The 19,702-nt window shown below is 58.7% G+C and overlaps 3 protein-coding genes across 4 annotated transcripts; 2 read left to right on the top strand and 1 right to left on the bottom strand.

The window, feature by feature from the left end:
* Positions 1-981: 981 nt before the first annotated feature.
* On the bottom strand, positions 982-19,690 carry NECAB3 (N-terminal EF-hand calcium binding protein 3). 2 transcript variants are annotated; one of them, XM_088843845.1, is made up of 14 exons: positions 19,468-19,690; positions 17,426-17,450; positions 15,812-15,920; positions 15,466-15,561; positions 14,834-14,859; positions 14,565-14,662; positions 4,031-4,167; positions 3,627-3,745; positions 3,426-3,505; positions 3,269-3,322; positions 2,644-2,756; positions 2,393-2,470; positions 1,832-1,923; positions 982-1,753 (listed from the first exon to the last, which is right to left on the bottom strand). In XM_088843845.1, exons 1-14 carry the CDS (start codon positions 19,582-19,584, stop codon positions 1,725-1,727), a joined length of 1,173 nt encoding a protein of 390 aa, XP_088699971.1. In that variant the 5' UTR covers positions 19,585-19,690; the 3' UTR covers positions 982-1,724. The 2 variants fall into 2 exon arrangements, with proteins under 2 accessions (XP_088699971.1, XP_055291621.2); XM_055435646.2 differs by lacking the exon at positions 15,466-15,561.
* C15H20orf144 (chromosome 15 C20orf144 homolog) lies at positions 7,642-9,063 on the top strand. Its single transcript, XM_088844366.1, has 2 exons — positions 7,642-7,770; positions 8,656-9,063. The coding sequence occupies exons 1-2, from the start codon at positions 7,642-7,644 to the stop codon at positions 9,061-9,063; spliced, it is 537 nt and encodes a 178-aa protein (XP_088700492.1).
* ACTL10 (actin like 10) lies at positions 12,173-13,472 on the top strand. Its single transcript, XM_055435656.2, has one exon. It carries the CDS (start codon positions 12,217-12,219, stop codon positions 13,354-13,356), a length of 1,140 nt encoding a protein of 379 aa, XP_055291631.1. The 5' UTR covers positions 12,173-12,216; the 3' UTR covers positions 13,357-13,472.
* Positions 19,691-19,702: the final 12 nt, after the last annotated feature.

Here is a 19,702-nt window from a genome sequence, read left to right as displayed (position 1 = left end):
TGCAAGTCTGAACTCCTACAGGGATCCCCAGGGAGAAACCTCCCACCCTAGGGCATCTATCCTGAGCTGGCACTGTCCGAACTGCCTTCCTGGCCATGCCCCAGGGCTCAGCCACGACTGGCACCAGCGTGGCAGCCAGATGCCTTGGTGAAATGGCACTCAGCCCACTGGCCAGCCACCTCTTAAAGCCTACCGCAGCTTCCGCAAGATGCAGTGCTTTCGAGGCCTGGCTGCCTCCCTGCCTTGGCCTTGACCTCAGCCCACCTCTGGGCTCCCTTCCGTTCAGTGAGGCAAGCTCTCCCCACTCTCAGAGCCTCAACTTGCACATTTCTTCTGCCCAAATGCTCCTGACCCCACACCCTCCAGACCAGGTCAAGAGGCCAGTCTGTGCTCTTGTGCGGACATGTGCCTGCCCGCTAGAGCCCACGACCTGGGCAGCCCTCTCCCACCCCCTTCATGTCAGTCACGTCCCTCCATGCCCCAAGTCCCTTCCCTCAGGACGTCTCGAAGGAGGTCCACATAGCTGGGAGGACTGACTCATCCAGTATTCTCCCAGAACTTCCCTCTGGCACTGTCAGGCAAGCAGGGCTGGTGACAAGTCCAGCCGGGAAGGGTAGGAGAGGGTCTGTCTGGGGGCAGGTCTTCTCACAGGGGTCAGCCATGCTCGCTGGGCCTTGAGAAGGCGCTGTGGTCTGCCCCCACCTTCATGCCACACCTTGCTGGTGAAGGAAGCGGGTGAAGCTAGAACCCCCAGGATTTTAGGAGGGTTATAGCAGAGCCCATGTCCACTCTCCTTTCCCAGGAAAGACTTCAGAACCAGGCTCTATGGAGTGAGAAGATCCTGAATTGAGGGAACCTGGATTGGCCATGATTAAGTTCCCACCATCCACAGGCACGGGGACCAGGCCTTCTTGCTGAGAGAGAGAGAATGGAAGCGATGCCAGAGGTGACCACTGCCTTTATTGCCTCTGGGCTGGGGTTCAGAGGTATCTGGGGGCAGCAGGTGACTCTGGGCCCAAATTATTGCTACCTAACAAGGTCACCCTGGGGCTTCCCATAGTGCCCTGAGTATGGGTGGGAATGAGCATGCAAATAATATGCAAATAACATGCAAACCAATCCAGGATCCTCCGGAGGGCTCTGGTGCAGCCATGGGTGCTGAAAGCGTCAGGAGCCTGCCCGCCCAGGAAGGGGGTGGGGACCCCAAGGTCCTTTGCCCACACAACAGACTGATCCAGCCCAGTCTTGGGGATCGAGGTCGGGGGTGGGTTGGAGGACAGTTCCTGAGCATCAGCCCTGGCTCTGCTGCTGGCTGGGGAAGAGCTGAAGCCTGGTCCCAAGACAGCAAGAAGAAAGCAGGCACCCACTAGGTAGCCAGATAGCCCAAGGCCAACTCAGAGAGGGAAGGGACCTGCCCTGGTCACACAGCAAGGCAGGGGCAGAGGGGACCAGAATCCAGGCCTCCTGAGGCCAGACAAATACCAGAGTATCTCAGAGGCCGAAGCTATAAGCAATAAAACACACTGTTAGAGAAAGAGGAAGCAAGCAGCCCAGTCTCTGATCCCTGGGCTGTGAGACTCTCCACCAGCTGACTCTGGGAGGCTCTGAGAGCCAAGCCCCAATTACGGAGGTGGCAGCATCCTGGTCTTGAGCTGAGTGGAGCTGACCAGTCCAGAAGCTCCAGGAGGAGGCAGGCAGGGGTCCTTGGCTTGTGCAGATCAGGCTCAGTTATTATTCATAATCCACCAGGAGGCTGCAGGTCAGAGGTTGGGAGTCAGAGACCATCAGGTGCCCACTGCCCTTCCTCAGAGGGTTGGTAGCCACTGCCCACCTGGGAAGAACACAGTGGTGAGGGTGTCTGGAGCCCGCAGATGGTCAATGAGGATGCGCTGGAAGGCCTTACTGCAGGCGGACTGCTGGTGCCTAGGGAGGGCCGCAGAGTGGACCGAGGCCGGAGCTGGTCCCCAGTGACCAGGACACATGGGTAAAAGCTCCCCACTCCCGCCCGATCCTGCGGCCTGGTTTCAGATCTCAGTCCTTCCTCATTTTCCCCTCCGTGAAATGTGGTGCAGTGTCCACTTCACGGACACCATGAGGATTACATGCAGTCACACACAAGGCACGTGGCATGGGGTGTGGCGTGGTGGTAGCTGTGTGTATTCACCGAGCACCTACCTGGTACCTGGCACTGTGTTCAGTTCTTTACATGTCATCTTGTAAGGGTGACAAGAGGATGGACTTAGCATCGCTCCCATTTTGAAAAGGAGGCCACTGGGGCTCAGAAGGGTTAGGTAACTCTCCTGACGTCACAGAGCCAGTAACTAGGAGATGATTTGAACCCAGGTTTGGTTCACTCGAGGTCCCACAATAAACGTCAGACCACCGCTCCTACCTTCTCCAGGAAGCCTCGTCCTGCCAGAACTCGTACAGGGTGAAGGAAGCCTTGTCCAGCATCTTCTGGGCAGACACACTGCAGGGCCAAAGAGACGGCCAGGCCAGGCCAGGCCAGGCCTGGGCTGCCACCACCCCTGCCCACCTCACCAGGGGTGTCTAATGAGAGCCCTGGCCCAGGACCCCCAGCCCAGTGTTCCTCCCCACCATCCACCCCCGCCTTGACTGGCCATCACCCAGCTGAGGACTCACTGCAGGCAGTGGCTCTGGGACCCCGTGAAGTCCACGTAGCAGCACAGGGCATGGTGGAAGTCCTGCAGGGCTTCCTCTGCCACCTGCACCTGCCTCTGGGCCACAAGGATGTGCTGGCAAGAGAAGCAGCCTGGTCAGCCGGGGCAGGGCAGGGCAGCGGGTGAGGGCCTGCCGTGGCCTTCAGGAGGGCCCTGCCCTTCCTGGCTTGCACCAGCCCCAGCCGGCCCTGAGGTCGGGCTCCTGCCCCCACGCGGCCCCCAGCATTCCTGGCTCCATCCTCCTCCTCCTGTTGCCAAGGTTACTGCCTCGCTCCAGCCACTGGCCGGCTCTCCTGCAGCACCGCACCGCTTCTGACCGCCCCCTTCACTTTCTGTCCACAGTGCTTACACACCCAGCTTTCAGGACTGTAGGCAAGGGACACTGATGCCCATGGAGGGACAGCGCGCTGCAGAGTCACGAAGCAACGACCAGAACCCCGCACCTGCCCACCAGGCCTGGGGAACCAAGCCTAGAGAAGGGGGTGTATGTACAAGACGAGGCCAGGGGGAGCTAGCCCCGTGAGCCTCCTCACTTCACAGCCTCCTCCCGGCCCCATGCCAGCTGCCTGCCCCTCTCCCAGACTCACCGAGCTGGGCCCCTTGGTCAGCTCCTCTTCATGCAGGGGTTCCAGCCGGGGGGCCTGTGAGGGATACAGAGCGTGGGCCGGGTCCCCAGTGTGGGCCTGCCTTGCGAGGGCTCCAGACAGTTCCCCTGGCACAGGGCGGTGGCCGCACGGCACTCACCTTGCACTCCAGCTGATCGATGAGCTCCTGGAGGCGGTTGATCTGGAGCCGCCACTGCATCTCGGCCTCAGAGCTCTGCCCTGGGGGTCGGGCACGGGCCCCTCAGGCTGGGGGCTTATCGGGATGAATTGAGGGCGAGTGGAGGAGCAAACGCTGGGGCCCCGGGGGATGCCATGCCCTCCCACCCCGCCGCAGACACACCTGTGTTGGAGGAGCCAGGAGACCAGGTGGACGACCGACTGACGCTCCGCAGGGCCCTGCGCCCTGCCCGCCGGCTGCCTCGGGGCCGGCTCGGCACCTCCACCCTCTCTTCATCTGACCTGAGGGGAGTGGAGGGTCAGTCACTGCTCCCAGACCCACAGGGCCAAGCACTGGGGCCCCAGAACAGGCCTGGCCCCAAGCTTCAGGACATTGAGGTCCAGCTGCAAAGCCAGCCACACCTTCTTGCCCTCTCCTGACCTCCCTGCCTAAGAACAAGAATTTGGGCTCCGGGATGCCAGAAGTGTGGAATGTGACAGGAGCTGAGGGACCTGACACACGGAGATAACGGGCATTCATGAACTGGACCTGCGGGTCCAGCGCAGGTGGCCGAGCGCCTCACGTACCGCGGGCCATGGGCCTGGGCCTCCAAAGTGTCTGACGCCCCCTCCAGCGAGCTCTGCAGGGCCTGGAGCTGGCTCACCGTCTCCCGCAGTAGGAAGCGTGTCACAAACTGGTCCACTTTGGAGGCCCGCTCATACTCCTGGGGAAGAGGGGGACATGGTTGGCATTTCCCAACTCCAAGTATGTATTTCTGAATGGGGAGCTGCCTCCCTGCGCCCCACCCCCTACCCATCAGGGCACCAGCGGCAGTGTAAAGAGAAGAGGGCCTGCAGACTTGGCATAAACAGGAGGACACTGAGACTCCGGGGGGGCAAGCAACCCCAGACCCCGTCCTTGTCTGGGCCCGGCCCCTCACTGGGAGGGATGAGGCCAACACCCAGAGGAGCGTGTCCCATTCTCTGGACCTCAAGGCCCCTTCCCTGTTGGGGCCACCACTTTCAGCCAGTAAGGCCCCAGGCATAGCTAGACTGGGTGTGGGTAGGGGCTGGGGCAGGGCAGTTTTGACACGAGGCAAAACGGTGTGATGCGGCCCCACGCTCGCCAGCTGGCCCCAGTCTCACAATCTTGGCATTCATTCACTCACCCACGCGCCCCACATTTACTGAGCACTTCTTACTAGAAGCTCTAGCTACAAGACAGCGCGCCACACACCCCAGCGCTGATCCCTGTCCGCACTGCCATTTCCCCCTAGCCTTTGCCAAGGTAGGCAGAGACAAGGAGGCCAACCATTGCCAGGCCCTGTGCTGCCCACTCAGAACGCCCAGACTCCCCAGCTACCTTCATCTCCTTGTGCCTGTCTCCTCGCCTATAAAACAGGGGCGGTAAAGCCATCTCACTGAGCTGCTGAGAGGCTCCAAGGTGTTATTTCCTACATGGGTCTCGGCCTACTATCTGGTACGTAAGTTCTCAATAAAGAACTGCTGTCACATGACTTCCCTGGTGGTCCAGTGATTAAGACTCCGTGCTCCCAGTGCAGGGGGCCCGGGTTCAACCCCTCGTCAGTCGGGGAACTAAGATCCCACATGCCACAGTGCCATTGTTTTTAGCCAAACATACTACTAACAAGAAACCTGCCCACTTGTACATCTAACAGTTTTCCTGAGGGTCTCCTCACCAACACCTCCCTCAGCCCCAGATACACACTCGGTCCAGGGTGGGAGTCCCAGGGAGCTGAGGTGACCCCTCCCCAAGGGGCCTCAGAGGCAGCGCACGTCGAGGGCTCTGTCTCCCGCCCGTGACCGCCTCAGTTCAGCCAGCAGACGGGCAGAGACAGAGTGGCGGCTGGGGCCCCTCACTCTCACACAGGCCAGTGGTTTCTCCAAGCCATTGGACTTCCTGGCCATTTTGTGAGCTTCCTGAAATTCATCCAATAAATTCCTTTTCTAGTGCTGAAGGTGACTGATCAGCTTCTGCTGCTTACAAAGAACCTGGCTGACACTAGCACGCACTGCTTGCCAGGCCCTGTTTCTAAGCAGTTTCAGTTAATCCTCATAGCAATTTACAGGAACCATCACTGACTCCAGCTTGCATATGAGAAGACTGAGGCCTCCAGAAATGGATTACCCTGGCCAAGGTCACACGAGTGTCAGAGTCACAACACAACTCAGGTCACAGAAATTCCTCTCTCCTCACCACGAAGCCTTTTCATACTGTTCACGGGGTTCTCAAAGGGAGAATACTAGAGCGGCTTGCCCTTCTCCAGTGGACCATGCTTTGTCACAGATTTATTGAGTTACGTAAGCCCCTTTGCCACGGCAAGGCTGTGATCCATGTGATCATTTTAGTTGGCTTTCTGTGATTGTGGTTTTCGTCCTGGAGGCAGTGGGACTGTAGCTCTTGCTGCTTCTGTCTGCCAGACATCCTGGAGTGTGAAGTCAAGTGGGCCTTAGGAAGCATTAGTACAAACGAACCTTGTGGAGGTGATGGAATTCCAGCTGAGCTAGTTCAAATCCTAAAAGATGATAATGTTAAAGAGTTGCTGCACTCAACATGCCAACAAATTTGTAAAACTCGGCAGTGGCCACAGGACTGGAAGAGGTCCAGTTTTCATTCCAATCCCAAAGAAAAGCAATGCCAAAGAATGTTCAAACTACCATACAACTGCACTCATTTCACATGCTAGCAAGGTGAAGCTCAAAATCCTTCAAGCTAGGCTTCAACAGTAGATGAGCCAAGAACTTCCAGATGCTGGATTTAGAAAGGGCAGAGGAATCAGAGATCAAATTGCCAACATCCGTTGGGTCATGGAAAAACCAAGAGAATTCCAGAAAAACTTCTGCTTCATTGACTACACTAAAGCCTTTGACTGTATAGATCACAACAAACTGGAAAATTCTTAAAGAGATGGGAATCCAGACCACCTTACCTGTCTCTTGAGAAACCTGTATGCAGGTCAAGAAGCAACAGTTAGAACCAGACATGGAACAACAGACTGGTTCAAAACTGGAAAAGGAGTATGACAAGGCTGTATATTATCACCCTGCTTATTTAACTTATATACAGAATACATCATGTGAAATGCTGGACTGGATGATTCTCAAGCTGGAATCAAGATTGCTGGGAGAAATATCAATAACCTCAGATATGCAGATTATACCAGTCTAATGGCAGAAAGTGAAGAAGAACTAATGAGCCTCTTGATGAGGGTGAAAGAGGAGTGTGAAAAAGCTGGCTTAAAACTCAACATTCAAAAAACTAAGATCATGGCATCAGGTCCCATCACTTCGTGGCAAATAGATGGGGAAACAGTGGAAACAGTGACAGATTTTATTTTGATTCCAAATCACTGTGGACAGTGACTGCAGCCATGAAATTAAAAGATGCTTGCCCCTTGGAAGAAAAGCTATGACCAACACAGAGAGCACATTAAAAATGAGAGACATCACTTTGCCGACAAAGGTCTGTATAGTCAAAGCTATGGTTTTTTCCAATAGTCATGTATAGATATAAGAGTTGGACCATAAAGAAGGCTGAGAACCAAAGAACTGATGTTTAGAATTGTGGTGCTGGAGAAGACTCTTGAGAGTCCCTTCGACAGCAAGGAGATCAAACTAGTCACTCCTAAAGGAAATCAACCCTGAATATTCATAGGAACAACAGATGCTGAAGCTCCAATACTCTGGCCACCTGATGCGAAAAACTTACTCATTGGAAAAGACCCTGATGCTGGGAAAGATTGAAGGCGGGAGAGAAGGGGGAGACAGAGGATGAGATGGTTGGATGGCATCACCGACTCGATGGACATGAGTTTGAGCAAGTTCTGGGAGATAGTGATGGACAGGGAAGCCTGGCGTGCTGCAGTCCATGGAGCCACAAAGAGTCAGACAGCACTGAGTGGCTGACCACCACCATCACTAAGCACCTTACAAGCCATCACCTCACTAATCTTTAGCCCAGTTTTACACTGAGAAACCAAGGCCAGAAGTCACAGAGTAAATGGAGTCAAGATTCATCTGTGGGTTCTGGCAGGAGCAGCTCAGAGCCTGGAGCTGATGAGGTCAACCCGTGAGGTCACAATATGGTCCCTGGCACAGAGCCAGGGCAAGGGGCCCCCAGCCAGAGAGCAGGGCAGAAGCAGCATGGGCTGGGGTCCCCAGTGGTGACCAGGCCTGCCATGGGAAACAGCAGTTCCCACAAGAGAGCCAAAGTGCCCAAGCAGGCCCACAAGGAGAAGCCGCCTGACATGGACAAGGCCCGGCGCAAACGGCAGTTCTTCAACCACATCAAGTGGAAGAAGCCCAGTGTGAGTTCAGGGAACAAGGGGCAGATGGGGTTTGGCGGACCTGGACACGTGGGCAGGAGCCAGTGCTGGGGGTCTAGGCCACGTAGGCAATGGAAGGGGTTGCGTGTGTGCGCCAAGCAGCTTCAGTTGTGTCCGACTGGTTGCAACCCCATGGACTGTAGCCCACTAGACTCCTCTGACCATGAGATTTCTTCCCAACCCAGGGTTGGAACCCACATCTCTTCTGTCTCCTGCATTGGCAGGCAGGTTCTTTACCACTAGCGCCACCTGGGAAGCCCCTATGGAAGGCATTAGAGAACCCCTGTTGAGGCCAAGGGTCTCAGGAACCCACGTGGGTGTGGACTGGGGTCCTAATAACCCAGAAGGGAGAGCAGGTATCCCAGAAACCAGGAGGTGGGTGAGACTTGGGAGCCTAGGAGGGTGTGCAGGAGACGGTTCTCCCAACCCGGAACAGGTGGGTGGAAGTCCCGGCACGGTGAATCAGCCCAAGTGGCTGCCACCAGGGCTATGGTCACAGGGAGCTCCCTTATCCCCCCACCCCCTTTCCATTCCCCAGCTTCAAACGTGTTACTTTCCCCTCTCTTCAACTAGGCATGAGGCCCTGGGCCGGGACCGGGGTGGGTGAAGGGTCCCAGCTTCAAGGCTAGAAGGGCAGACAGGGGAATCTCATAAACTTGATTGGAGCCGGGTCTCAGTGGGGGAGGGTTCACAGTGGGGGAGGCAGGGGTCTTGGGAGATGGAGAAGGGTGCCTGCCTCCTCCACCTCCCCCTACCCAGGCTGGGAGGAGAGGGCGGGCTTCTGGGAGGCAGGCCCCGGGTGGGTGAGGGTCCTGGGGAGGCAGGCGGGCGGAGCTCGCTCCCCTCACGCCCCTGCCCTACCCCCAGACCAAGGTCGTGCTGCTCTTCCCCCTGGACAAGCGGCAGCAACTAGCCGAGGCGACGGCGGGCCCCGGAGCGCGGCCCGAGCGGGCGAGCGAGCCTGCGGCGGACACCCCCGCGGCGCCCCCGGCGGCCGCACCCATGCTGCGAGGAGCTGGCGACGGCGCTGAGCGGGGCGACAGCGCGCGCGCGCGCGACATGAAGAAGATCCTCGTCCTGCTGCTGCTGCTGGACGCGCGGCTGCAGGAGGAGCGGCGCCGCGAGGCGGGCGGCCCCGGGGGCTGGGCCAAGGCGGCGCAGGGCTGGCAGCGGCTCTATGAGCGCCTGCTGACCGAGAGCGAGGCCGACGGCGAGGCCGAGGCCGCCGAGGAGCAGCCGCGCAAGCGGCGCCGCTGTCCCCGCCCGCGGCCCTGAGTGCCTGGCCCGGACCCCCGGACCCTGGTCCGGCCCAATAAAGAGCGCATAGCAACGCTGGCGTCTGCAGCCCGGTCTGAGGCGTCGGGGCCTGGAGACAGGGTGGGGGAAACTGAGGCCCAGAGCAAGACAGGGAAGAACAGGCGAATGGGGGGCGGGGTGGGGTGGGGGACAGAGCCATGGCCGTGGCCTGGGGCCAAGGCTGGTTTTGCTTTCTTCTTTCTTCCGACCCAAGTGTCAGAACCCCTGTGCCGCACTTGAGAGGGGGCAACCTACCACAGTGGAGGGAGGGTTCTCCTCTCCCTGCGACTCCTGGCCGGGGTCAGATCCCGCCACCAGGTCTGCAGACCCGACGGAAGAGAGCTTGGGCAAAGGCAGGCTTGGCCACGCTAGGAGGAGGAGGGACCTGCTTCCAGCAGAGGCCAGCAAGTCCAAGAGTCCAGCACTCAACAAGTCTTTCCTGAGGGAAAGTCCCAGGCAAAAAGCCACCACCGTGGGGAAGAACTGAGACGGTCCACAGTCAGCATAGTTTGAGCCTTAGACTCACATCCTGCCTGTGAGAGCACCCAGGAGGAGAGACTGGGGTCCCTGGTCCTCTGACCCCTCAATCCTACCCCACTGTACTTGATGACCCCCAAGGCACCTCAGTCACCATCTCCCCACCTACACCACCCCATCCTCTTCCCCACACTGCAGCCAAAGAGGCTTCTTCGGGCAGTTCACACTTCTGCTCATAAGCTCACACTGGCTCTCCACTGCCCACAGGGAAACACCCAAACTTATTATTGGAATGTGCAGGCCCGGATCCCCAGCCTCAGTCTCCCCCTGGGGCTTCTTAGTGACTTCCATTCTCACTCCTGCTCTGGCCATACAGCCACTTGTGATCAAGGTTCACCTCCCTAGTTCATCCACAAGAGGCCCGGCACACTTTTTGTGGGCAGGGACCCGGCTGCTTCTCATGCTCCCGGGTCCCCAACCCAGCACCAGACCCTAGTCATTCTTGTCCCCTCCAGCCATGCCAAACCTGCAGCCTGCTTTCCGCTGGCAACAAATCTCAAAATGCCCCTTTGCGGAGGGAAGGCGCGATGCAGAGGGGTGAAGTTCCCAGCTCACTAAAACCACAGGTACAACTTCTCCTGAAGGTACACTTTTGTCAGTGTCAATAGCACACTGCCTGCATCAGGCTGGAGGTTGCACTACCCGTCACATCTCCCCCACTGCTTTGTGAGAACTGACCCTTTCCTACCATCCACATGGTTGCAATCAAGGTAACCACCTTCTTCAATGTGGCCATATCTCCTGGCATAAGCAACTGGCCCAAGCCCAGTTCTATCAGCTCCTTCCCTGGGTCTGTAATTCAAGAACTGTTGTTCAGTCGCTCAGTCATGTCTGACTCTTTGGAACCTCATGGACTGCAGCACGCCAGGCTTCCCTGTCCTTCACTATCTCCTGGAGTTTGCTCAAACCAAGGATGCCATCCAACCATCTCACCCTCTGTTGTCCCCTTCTCCTCCTCAGGAACTGTAGGAGACAGTGTTTTCTACGGGAACATGCACAGGCTGAAACCAGTCTTGAGAAGAATATAAACACAATGCAGAGCCCAATGCATCTCTTGAGTCTTCCACAGCCTGGCAGCCAGACCCTGCTTCCAGTCTTTTCCTAAAACCTGTTTTCACTCTTGCCCTTAGTATATATAAAACATACAAGGCTCTCGTGATAAAATCCGTATCTTAGCTTAAGCTCACCTGAATAGGTCTTCAACTTGCAACCATAATGCTCCTAAAGAGAAAAAAGAGACTCTGCAGAGACATGACGTGGCCTGTTTCCTGTGTGGGGGGATGACCGCCTTTTGGAGGAAGTAACTGAGCCCGGGGTGAGATTCAGACTCACTCAGTACACAGTGAAGGCAGCCTCAGAACTGAGTCACAAACTCAGGCCCGTGTTTGTAAGCCCCTGAAGGTAGGATCCCTTTGTGGGCTACCTGGGCCCTTGAAAGCTAAGCTCGGAGAGATCTTCAGGGTGGCTGGAGAGCCATGATTAAGAGCTTTCTCTTCAGCGTTGAGAGGAGAGAGGCTGCACGTTTGTCCAGAGGTCATCAAAGTGGTTTGGGGAAGCAATTAAATTGGTTGTGCTGGCCCCAGGTGGCTCAGGGGTAAAGTATCCGCCTGAGAAGACTGGAGACGCAAGAGATGCAGGTTTGATCCCTGGGTTTGGAAGATCCCCTGGAGTAGGAAATGGCAACCCACTCCAGTATTCTTCCATGGAAAATTCCATGGACACAAGGGCTTGGCAGGCTACAGTCCATGAGGTCGCAAAGAGCCGGACACGTCGGAGCGACTGATAAACACTGACCACAGCTGGGCGGCTGAGGCCACATCCCTGGATGTCAAAATCATTACCATTGGCCCTGTCCCAGGAGACAGGCTGGGTCTGGGCGTTTTCATCTGGGTAGAGGCTATGGAAGCACAGCAGATGCTGAGAACTGAGGTCACAATGAATCCAATCCAAGTTCTTTTCCTTGCTTCTTTGACCACCCCCTCCCACCTCCACTAGGAACCACAGTACTTCGGTCATGCCCAGTTGAGAAGTGCCTCGAGACCGCTGGAGGCTCAAGGGTCGGGCTGGACTCCTGGATCCCCAAGGGTAACAGATGTCTGGATAATATTGCCACAAAGGCCTTATATTCCCAGAGGTGCTCCTGGAGGCCTCTCAGTGTCTTCAAGGATTTGGCCCGCCCCTCTCATCATCCATCTAAGCAAGAGCTTAGGGGGGCGGAGCCTCACCGCTGAGGAGGGTCCTCAGAGAGAGGGTGGGGCCTTGAGCCGGAAGAGGGGGAAGACGGCCCGAGGCCGCTAGGGCCCAGCGAGGGCGGAACCTGACTCTTGAACCAGAGGCCGGGCCTCAGGCCCAGGGGCGGAGCCAAGTGAAGGGCTGAAGAGACCTTTACTCAGGCCGGAAGAGTGGGACCTCGGGACCAGAGGGCGCGGCCCAAGAACTGAGCCCAGGAAGGCGGGGAACGTGGGCCCAGGAGGTAGAGCTGCGAGCTGAAAGGCGGGTCTCCCTCGAGGCCAGCTGAGACGCGGTTCTCAGGCCGAGGGCGGGGCCGAGCCTTCGGAGGCCGAGGTTTTCACCGCAGGGCTTGCCGGCCCGAAGATGGCTTCGCTGTCCAGTAGTCGCCGGGCCTCTTTGGGCCACGTCGCGGTGGTCGTGGACCAGGGCTCCGGCTTCACCAAGGCGGGCTTCGCGGGAGAGGAGCAGCCGCGCCTGGTACTCAAGAGCTCCAGCCTGGTGCCCAGCTGGGACCGGCCCGTGCTGCCCGGGGCGCCGGGCTGCGAGCTGGCGGGCGGCGTGGCGCGGGCACACCCCATCAAGCACGGCGAGGTGGTGGACTGGGAGGCGCTGGAGGGGTTGTGGGAGCGCCTGCTGGTGGGCGGCCTGCGGGTGTGCCCGGAGGAGTGGCCGGTGCTCGTGAGCGACTCCCCGTCGGCGCCGCCCGTGGGCCGCGAGAGGGTGGCCGAGCTGCTGTTCGAGGCCCTGGCAGTGCCCGCGTGCCACCTGGCCAGCACCGCCTTGTTGGCGCTCTGCTCCGTCGGCGCGTTCAGCGGACTGGCCTTGGAGGCAGGCGCGGGCGTGTGCCATGCCACGCCTGTCTATGCGGGCCACTCATGGCACAAGGCCACCTTCCGGCTGGATGTGGCTGGCAGCACCCTGTCGCGCTACCTGCGGGACCTGCTGGTGGCAGCAGGGCCTGATCACCGACTGCAGGCCCTGCCCCACAAGGTCATCACACAGCTCAAGAAGCGCTGCTGCTACGTGTCGCTAGACTTTGAGGGTGACCTCTGTAATCCTGCCCGCCACCACCCGGTCAGTTTCTACTTAGGCAGTGGGTGCTCTGTCTGCCTTGGCAGCGAGCGCTTCTGCTGCCCAGAACCCCTCTTCCAGCCGGGTCTGCTAGGCCAGGCTGAGCCGGGACTGCCCATCCTGGCCTTCCGGGCACTGCAGAGGGTGCCCGCGACACTACGGACACGGCTGGCCAACACCGTGGTGCTGGCCGGTGGCTCTACGCTTTTTCCTGGCTTCCCTGAGCGCCTGGAGCTGGAGCTGGAGGCCCAATGCCGGTGGCACGGCTGTGGGACGCTGCAGCCGCGCCTGGTGGCCAAGCCTGGGCGCGGGACAGCGGTGTGGACGGGCGGCTCCATGGTAGGCTCGCTGCGCACCTTCCAGTCCCGCTGGATGACCCGGGCCATGTACCAGGAATGTGGCCCCAGGCTGGTGCACGAAGTGTTCCACTGAGTCCTGCTGGACTGGACGGTGTGGTGCCACAAGGGGGCGCTGCAGAGGCAGACGCTCGGCAGGCTGAGCGCAGCTGTCAGAGGCATTCAGTGCCAGATAAAAGCTCAGTGATTACAGCTGGCAGAGTCGTGTGGTAATGGGTCACCTTCTACCCGTTTGTGGGCGAAGAGGGGGTGACCAGGAACCCTGGGGCTCTTACTTTGAGCTGCAGTGTGAATTCCCGCTAACCAGTGCCAGTTCAGAGAATGCCAGTAGAGCTGCCCACCCCCAGGCCCTGTTTCCATGGCAACAAGGAAGGTGCTGCCCCTACTGGTGTCCAGGCCACAGATATGGAAGTCATCATAGCATACCAACCCCTCATCATGTAGCATTCGGATCCCCATCCCGTACCAGGCCCCAAAGGTGACCCTTAGAAGAGCCACTAGACCCTATGTGAAAGCAACCAGAGGGGAAGCCCTGTCCTCAGCTGATCTTTAATTCACAGAAAGCCTCAGTTTCTCCTTCTGTAAAAATGAGGTCAGGCACAATCCCAAGCCTGCTCCCTCCTCGCCCCCTCACTCAGAGTTATGGAACAAAGAGAGGTGGAGACATCTCTTACAAGGAACACAGAAAGGAAAGGGTAGCTTTCGGTGTTTTTAAAAATACCATCCAAGGGCCTGGAGCCCTGGCTGTGAGCACTGCTGATGCTGTGCGCACGTGTCCATACTATACACAAACACAAGGGTGCACGCATGCCTGTCTACTCACACACGTCCTCGGGCTGTCCCCTACCCCCCACCACCAAGCTCTACACACCAGCACGGGCCTGTGGATGTGTGTGAGCATGCCCTACCCCCAGCCCATCCCTGCTGGGAGCTGGGCTTGATGCCCCACAACAATCAGGTCTGGTCAGCAATAAAAGCAGCAGCAGCTCCACGTATGAAGTGGCTATTGTCAGCCAGGCAGAGAGAGAGCAAGACAGACAAAACTCTCTGCCTTCATTCTCCTTTAATTGTCACAAGGAATGTCTGGAGGTAGGTTCTATTAATATGCCCAGTTTACAGATGAGGAAACTTAGACCCAGAGAGATAAAGATGCACAGCCAGAAAGTGGAAGCCAGGCCCCTAGCCCCACAGCCCTGAGTCCGATGATGGAGGCTCCCACAGCACAGCAGATACCCCCAGCCCTCATCCTGCCAGCCCCCTGCAACCATCAGCCCCTCCACTCACCAGCTTGGTGGTGTCCATGGCAGTGAGCACAGCACAGTTGAGCGACTCCAGTGCCGCCAGCACAGGCCGGTAGACGCCCAGGTGTTCAGAGAAGTAGTCTGAGAGCAGAGGAGATACTCAAAGGTTCCTGGGTACATCCCCCCATTTACAACCTAGAATTACCCAGCAGCCAACCAGGCCTTATGCCCTGAGCCCAGCCCAGCCTGCTCCATCAGACCATCAGCAACACCCACCTGCCCAGGAGACAAACACCCCATGGGCCCACTCACCGCACAGTTTCTCCGTCTCCAAGTTGCTGCAGGGAAAAGAGAAGGCGTCCTTCAAACCCTCCTGGTAAACTAGGACTGACTTGGAAGCCAGCACTCCTTTCCTCTCCCTGCCCAGCTCAGCCTGACACGGAGGCGACTTCTGACTCCACCCCACGTTACGCTGCTCAGTGGACAGAGATGGGGTACTACCACCCCACCAAACAGTGTCTAAGGGGAAAAATTCAGTCCCGCTCTCAACCTCCAAGGGGATTTCAGGCTGGGGGAGACAGATTTGAACACAGGCCAGAGAGGAGTGGTTAGAGCTGGGAAGAAGTGAGGTCTGTGGAAGCACAGAAAAGGCATGGAGTATCTGTAGGTCAGGGAGGGCTTCCTGGAGGAGAGGCTCACTAAGCTAGGCTTTGAAGGACGAGGAATTTGACTGGTGTATCTGGTGGTGGTAAGGTAGCAGCAGTGCAGACAAAGGTCTAGCCCAAGCCTCAGAAAATGGGAGGGCATGGGAGCCTAGAATTTCTTTTAAGGAGAGGGGAGTAGGGGGAAGTGAGAGGCAGGGATAACTGTGCACACGTGCACCCACATGAGGAAGCAGGAGTAGGCAAGCAAATTCACACAAAGGCCTGGAGATACGGGAGCACCTGCATCCATGGGAGGAGCAGGCAGGGCCCAGCTGTCCCCAGGCATCCGCTGGTCGCTCAGCAGGAAGCGGGAGTGTTGGGGGGGGCACCTGTGGGCTGAACCATAGGTGGTGACTCAGGCCTGGCTATTTCAGGGTTCCCGCTGGAAGCAGTGTGATGGGCAGGGCTGGAGCCGGGGAAGGGGTAGGTAGGCGTGTAAAGCTGGCACTTAGCCCTGGCACTCCTTTCCCCGTGCCCCCCCCCCAATCCTCCCTAAGGAACCCAAGCAAGCAGGGGACACAGTGGGGTAGGGACAGCCTGGGCTCACATCTGCACACGGCGCGTGCACCCCAACCCCCATACTCACTCAGCAGGATGCCCATCAACACCACTGAACAGCTCTCGCAGCTCCCCAGGGCTGAGAACCCCATCGGCAAAGTAATTCTGGAATTCTTCAAATGAGAGCTTCCCGTCATCTGGGGGGTGGGGGTGGGCACAGGGAGCAGAGTCAGTATCTCTGAGCCCTGGCTGCGCCCCTGACACCTGATGGAGGCCCCCTGAAGGCTTCGCAGCATCTCATAACCACCCAGACAAGTGAAATGGGATTCTGAGCTGGAAGGGAGGCCTGGCCGTTGGAGACCTAAGAGTTGGGGCCCCCAGAGGTGCCCACTTCAAGCAACAGGACCCACTCTGCAGGCACCCAAGGGACAAGGCAGTGAATACGTGGCACTTGGAAGGAACTCAACGTTTGCCAAATGGAGAAATAAATGAACAAAAGCCTGGGGCACAGTCAGATCAGGGCCTAGATGTCACTTGGAGGAACCAAGGCTGGGTCTCTGCCCACAGGGCTTCCGGGTGGAGGGCACCTCTGTGCTCTGGACCCAGGCCCTTCACAGAGAAGCCGCAGGGAGTCAGATGAGATCTTCCTAAGAGCAGGGCCCCAGTAAGAAGCAGCAGACTGACTCAGGAGGGAAAGACCTCCCCATCACAGAGGCTGCCTCCCCATCACAGAGGCTGAGAGCACACGAGCACTGGCCAGAGGCACCGGGGATTTGGCCTGTGAGGTCTCTAAGCAGATGGGGTGAGAGAATGGAGATGGGGAGGACCTGAACCTCCTCCCCAGACGGAATGCTATAATCCAAATGAGACCACGTGCCCTGATCAACTGGCTGAAACAAATTTGAGGAGACCCAGGGAGAAGGGGCAAGGGGTGGGGACCCAGTCCTCTCTCAAGGAGGCCAGGTGAAGGTGAGGTCAAAGCCGACGGGTGGTCTCAGACCCTCCACTGGTCCATCAGGGCACCGTGGGCTGCTTTGAGTCATCCGTGGGCAGCAACCTGCCTGCAAGGTCCCCTGATGGCTCCTGCTTTAGCTTTCCAGATTTTGCCAGGCCAGCATCTGAGACTTCCCAGGACTCAGGGCACCTGGGGAGCTGACTCCCTGGACCTAGCTCTGTCCGCCCACGCCCTCCCTGCATCCAGGTGGTTGGTAATATGGAAAGTTACTGAGCTCTCTAAGAATCTATGATAAAATCCCCCACGGCCCTGGCTCCAGGACCACACCCTTCCAAGCCCCTCACAGAGGGAGCCTGGAATAGACCTGGGTTCAAGGCCCAGCACCTCAGGCAGCCTGCTGTACCTCTCTGGGCCTCAGCTCCTTTGTCTGTGAAATGGGGTGAAGACTTCAGCAGTAGTGAGGAAACAGGAGGTCACCTACAGGAAGTAGCCCCCACCGGGCCAGGACACTGCGTGAAAGTCAGCCCCCACCTCCAGCCTCTGGCTAAACCACATTTCCTCCACTCTCCCTCCTGCCAAACTGGATTCAAAACAAAAATTTCCTCCGAGAAGGACACCTGGGTTGATTCTTTTGATTTGGGTCCTCTCAAGATTTCTCTCCATTCTCAACTGTGGCCCAAACCCTCCCTGGAGCCTCTCTGATGCCCCTCAACCCCCAGCATGGGACTCAGGGGAAGCCACACTCACCATTCTTGTCTGCTCGGCGGAAAACCTAGAGGACAAAAGGGCAGGGGTGGGAGCTGGGAGGCCAGAACCACCCCCCAACTCCACAGAGCCCCAGCTGACCGGCCTGCCCCCTGCATCTCCCTTCCTCCTGCCCAGCTTGGTCCCAGTCCCCTGCCCAGCTCAGCCCTCCAGGCCCTTTTCCAACAAGGGGAAGAGCGCACAGCGGCCCCACGGCTTGCTCCCTTCTCCCGCAGGGCCTGGCCTTGTGGGGGGTGCTCCAAGCTGGCTCTCCGCATCTTCACCTCCCACACCCCAGAGTTGATCCTGAGTTATTTCTCATGCATCAGCCCTTGGAACGGTCCCAGCTTGAGGCAGGTAGGGAGACGGGCCAAGATGCAGCCGGAAGATCCCGGGCACCCATCCCAGACCTGAACCCCAACTCTGCTGTGTGGCCTTGGTTCGTCCCAGACTCTGCCCACTCCAGGCTGTTTCTCTGTCACCTTCTTGAGACCCTAGCCCTTCCTTTGTGGGTGCCTGTTTACTCAGTATCATACCAGGGAACAGCCCAGGGTTAACCCTTCCAGGGCTGGGTCTTCCTATGAGGCTGACTCAGTACGAGGGTCTTGGGCAGGCCCGTGTGCATCTGTGTGTGCTGTACGTGCAGAGGGAGTAAGAAGCACAGAAAGCAAGGGTGGACAGATGGTATTTACGGAGAAACAGACAGGAAGGACAACAGAGGTAGCAAAAGTGGAGTCCAGACATGGTCCCTGCCTTCCCTAGGGACTAAAGACTCCCTGGTCACCCAAAACAACCCAGCAAAGAGGGCACCAGCAGGTCTGGCAAGGAGGGGCAGGCCAAAGCCTGGACAGCTCCAGATTCAGAGTGCCCCTCCCCTCGGGCTGCTTTTTTGGGGATGAATGTACTCCCTGGCCTGAAGCCTGACTCACAGAAGGCTGCCACTGGCTCATCGGGGTCACAGAGCCACCCAGGGTGGCCTGGCCAGAACAGACAGACATACTGGTGGGGGGGGGGGCACTGAGAGAGGGGGAGGGGTTCTAAGCTGTGAACACTGAGGACATCAAGGGCCACACCCTAGTGCACCCCTGCCTCCATGTGTGAGCTGGAACACAACCCTAACCCTCCAGGCCTTGGTTTTTCCATCTGGGAAATGGAAGGGTCAGGTCCCTTCCGGCTGAGAGGGCTCTGGCCAAGGTGCTGAGTCACTAGGGACAGTGGGGAGGGGGCAGGAGAACAGCCTTTCCCACCCGAAAGGGACCTCTGGGAAGGGGGACGCAAGAGGAACAGGACAGGCTGTGCAGAGGGGTGAAGGGTGGGGAAGGGGTGGAGGTGACTGACCCCGGCCAGGCCAGGCAGCTCCAGGTAGGTGCTCACAGGGGTTACAGGGCCACCTGCCGGCAAGGGGAGGGTGCACAGACCACAAAGGGTGAATGTGGGCAGCGCCAAGCAACTCTGGGATCCCACACCCCTTGGGTGGGATCTGAGGGGGCCCGGGGTCAGCACTAGGTCAGGAGTCAGGGGTGGGGGGGGCGGTGGTGCTGCTTCCTCTCCCAGGTCCCCTTGCCTGGGCCAGCCCAGCCTGGGGCTGCCAGAGAGGGGCACCGTGGCGGCTCCCGGGACCAACAGTTGACAGCCCCCGCCCGGCCAGACACATACATGGGGTGGTTTGGGGTCGGGGGTGCCGCGGGGGCAGTGACACTGAACCAGAGGCAAGGAAAGATAAGCAGAGAAAGAGTGAGAGGCAACGACGGGACACAAAGGCGGCGAGATAAAGATAAGGGAGACACACGGAAACAGAGAAATCGTGAGAGGCCGAGGCCGAGGCCGAGCCCACAGCAAGCCTGGAGGGAGACACATGGACATAGGGACGGGGAAAATCCGAACGAGCGAGGGCAATCGCTTCTCGGCCTTTCGGCTAAGATCAAGTGCAGAATGAGCGAGGGCAAAGAGACAGTGAGAGGCGGTCCAGAGACCGGGAGCGACCCCGCGAGGCTGACCACCCCCAGGGCCACAGCGCCGGCACCCCCGGCCCGCTCCCCACTCACGTCCTGGAAGAGCGCGTGTCCGGCGGGCCCGGCGGCGGGCGCGGGCGCGGGGGGTCGCGGGGGCTCGGGCGCGGGTGGCCGGATCAGGCACACGGTGAGCAGCCCCGCGCACGCCATGGTGCCGCCACCCGCTCGGCTCCGCTCGGCTGTGGCTCCGGGCTCTGGACGCCGCCGCCGCCGCCGCCGCGGACTTCGGGGGACGCACAGTGGGGGCGCCCGCCCATCGGCGCCGGCG

The sequence above is a fragment of the Moschus berezovskii genome, chromosome 15 (genome assembly GCF_049115385.1).
Source record: "Moschus berezovskii isolate FMDL1 chromosome 15, NW_MosBer_1.0, whole genome shotgun sequence".
In the NCBI taxonomy this organism is placed as follows: domain Eukaryota; kingdom Metazoa; phylum Chordata; class Mammalia; order Artiodactyla; family Moschidae; genus Moschus; species Moschus berezovskii.
The sequence above is the reverse complement of the archived record's forward strand: the minus strand, read 5'-3'. Positions and strand labels throughout refer to the sequence as shown.